Source organism: Monopterus albus, unplaced genomic scaffold, assembly GCF_001952655.1.
Source record: "Monopterus albus unplaced genomic scaffold, M_albus_1.0 scaffold300.1, whole genome shotgun sequence".
NCBI classification, from domain to species: Eukaryota; Metazoa; Chordata; class Actinopteri; order Synbranchiformes; family Synbranchidae; genus Monopterus; species Monopterus albus.
Genome location: NW_018128180.1, coordinates 365,759 through 368,291, shown reverse-complemented (window position 1 = coordinate 368,291; position 2,533 = coordinate 365,759). Strand labels below are relative to the sequence as shown.

The 2,533-nt window shown below is 47.9% G+C and overlaps 1 protein-coding gene across 1 annotated transcript in view; it reads left to right on the top strand.

The window, feature by feature from the left end:
- The first annotated feature begins 783 nt into the window (after positions 1 to 783).
- Positions 784 to 2,533, top strand: part of LOC109973677 (MARCKS-related protein-like) — a 1,962-nt gene continuing 212 nt past the window's right edge. The window contains 3 exon segments of the mRNA XM_020623445.1: positions 784 to 1,069; positions 1,072 to 1,095; positions 2,230 to 2,527. Coding sequence (XP_020479101.1) covers positions 1,022 to 1,069; positions 1,072 to 1,095; positions 2,230 to 2,527 — 370 coding nt within the window. The 5' untranslated portion in view covers positions 784 to 1,021.

Genomic DNA, 2,533 nt, shown 5'->3' with positions numbered 1-2,533 from the left:
CCATATGTCTCTCTCTCTTCCCCTCGCTTCTGTATCATTGTTTCTGATCTGATGGCACACAGAACATTCCCTCACACAAATGTGTCGCAGCCCTGGTATGCAAGGCATGCATACGACACCCAGACAGTGCTCTGCATCCACTCAGTGGGCTGAGCTTCCCACTGACTAAAAATACCTAACAATGTATTGTCCAATCTCACATGTATGGCATGTACTATATGGTGCGTTCTAAGGTCCTCAAGGTTTTTTTTAAATCCATTAGGCCTATAGCTAAAAAATGTCTAGTCAAATTATTTTCATAGATATATTTGAGAGCAGTCCAACCAAAACAATGTTGTTTTCTTCTCCAACTGGTAAATTGTAAAAGTTCATAAGGGTTTGGAGAAGTCAAGCTCTGCTATTTCACAAGAAAAAGCTAGATTTGGGGAAAGCCATTAAAAATAAACAGAATTCTGTTTGGTACAAATATTGCTTAGTATCTGTTTATCATTTTATGATCTCTCAGACTATGTCTATATCCTAACTTTTTGAACCACTATAAAAGGACAATGACATTCTTTAAATATTGTTGTAATCATATACGCAACAAGTGCTGAGTAAGTTAATGACTAAAGTTTTAAAATGCCCCAAATCTTCCAGACATCCGAAACAGTGGGAGTAGTGCTGCTGATGAGTCCGCTGAGCAGCGGGTCCATCCCCCGGCGTCAGATTGGACAGAGCCGCTTCGTCACGCCCATGGGAGGAGCCTGTGGTCGATTCTGAGGCGCGGTTGAAATACTCACAGCCGAACCCCTGACATCTTTTAATTTGAGCTCAGCCGTCCTGGCGTCCGCACTGACTAAAGGGCGGTCATCTTGTTTCCAGACCAAGCTTAGGAGAAGGAGTTCCGTTCGGATTTTTCACTTCTTTGGCAAGATCTCACCCATCCCCGATCTGGATTTTTAACTCTCCAAAAACTCTTCCTAGGTTTTTCTTTTTCAATTTGATTTTTTTTTTGTTCGCAACACCTAAAGGGGAGAAGATGGGAGCCCAGTTGACCAAGGGTGGGGTAGATGCCGAGGGGAAAGCCCGCAGGCTGCCAAAGCCACCGGCCGGGTGAGTGAAAGGGGCCTGACGCACCGAGAGCCAGCGGGGAGCCACATGGCACCCAGCTCCCGCGGGCAGCATGGGTGCCATGGCGGGGCCTGATGTTGCCCTTTGGTTGTCCACACTGAGAGCAGATCTAGTCCTCTGCTGAGTGTAAGCAGCCGTCGACTGACCATGCTCGTCCCCGCTCAGCGCGTACCAGACCTGCCTTTGTTAAATCCCTCTGCTGCTCGCAAAGGTACCATTTACCCGTAAATTGTGTGCAAGAGCGGCACGTTTGTGTCGAAATGTGTGTTTGGACTGTGCTTTCTCTCATGAGTTGGTTGTGGGAGATAAGCGCTCTCGCGTCGAACAAAAGATGCCAGGCAAATGGTGCAAAGGATGCAAATGCGCTCTGGCGGAGGCGCAAACAAAGCGCGGACAGGCGCCACTTCTGACCTCCTTTCCCCAGCAGCTTATGTACATCGTAGCGTTTTTCCATGTGGAGCTCGACTGAGTTTTTTTAAGTGTGCGCTTTGATTGCCCTTATGTGATTGTAAGGCTGATTGACGAGTGGTTTATGAGTCTCACCCCGTTATGTGATTGTTTGTTTCCCGTTCAGACATTATAATCGACCCTTCGCTTCGGTTCACCAGTTTGCAGACTTGTGGTGAAACCCACGCTGGTCGTTAGAGGAGTGCATTGAATGCGAGTCTTTATTTGTGTATGTGGCTGATGTGCTGGCTGTAGTCGAGCCACGCTGTTCTCTTGCAGAGATATGAGCTGCAGCTCCTGGATGAGAGCAGGAGCCAAGTTTCACGGGGATTCCTTTGTTCCCAAACCGTATTGACGTTTATATGTAGCACTACTGCCCCCACGTGGCTGCTCAGAGTCCTGCAAACAGCTGTTGAATCCCCTGTCTGAACCTGTGCCAAGGCCAGCAACTTTCCTCAAGTATAACGCGGATTAACCGCTGCAGTAAAAGGGCGAGTACTTATCTGTCATATGCCAGGTTAAACATTAGAATTATTTGCATTCTTGGTGCATATTTAATCTACAGATCACCTGTTATATATAAATAATGTTCCCTTTCCAGAAAGAATGTGCTTAGTTTGAGCCAGTTTGATATTTGGATCCATAACCAATACATCCTCTTCTCTGCAGGAGAACGGGCATGTCAAAACCAACGGTGACGTGTCAGCCAAGCCTGATGGGGAAGTGCCTGCCACAGATGGGAATGGAACAGCTGAACCAGCCAAGGAGGGTGAAAGCAGCACCAGAGATGCCATCGAGCCTGCTCCTGTGGCCGAGGGCGAGGCCGCCAAAGCAGAGGGCGAGGCTGCCAAGGAGTGCAAGAAGAAGAAGAAGTTCTCCTTGAAGAACTCATTCAAGTTTAAGGGCATCTCGCTGAAGAAGAACAAGAAGGGCAACGAGGAAGTCAAAGAGGAGGCCACCTCTCCCACGACCG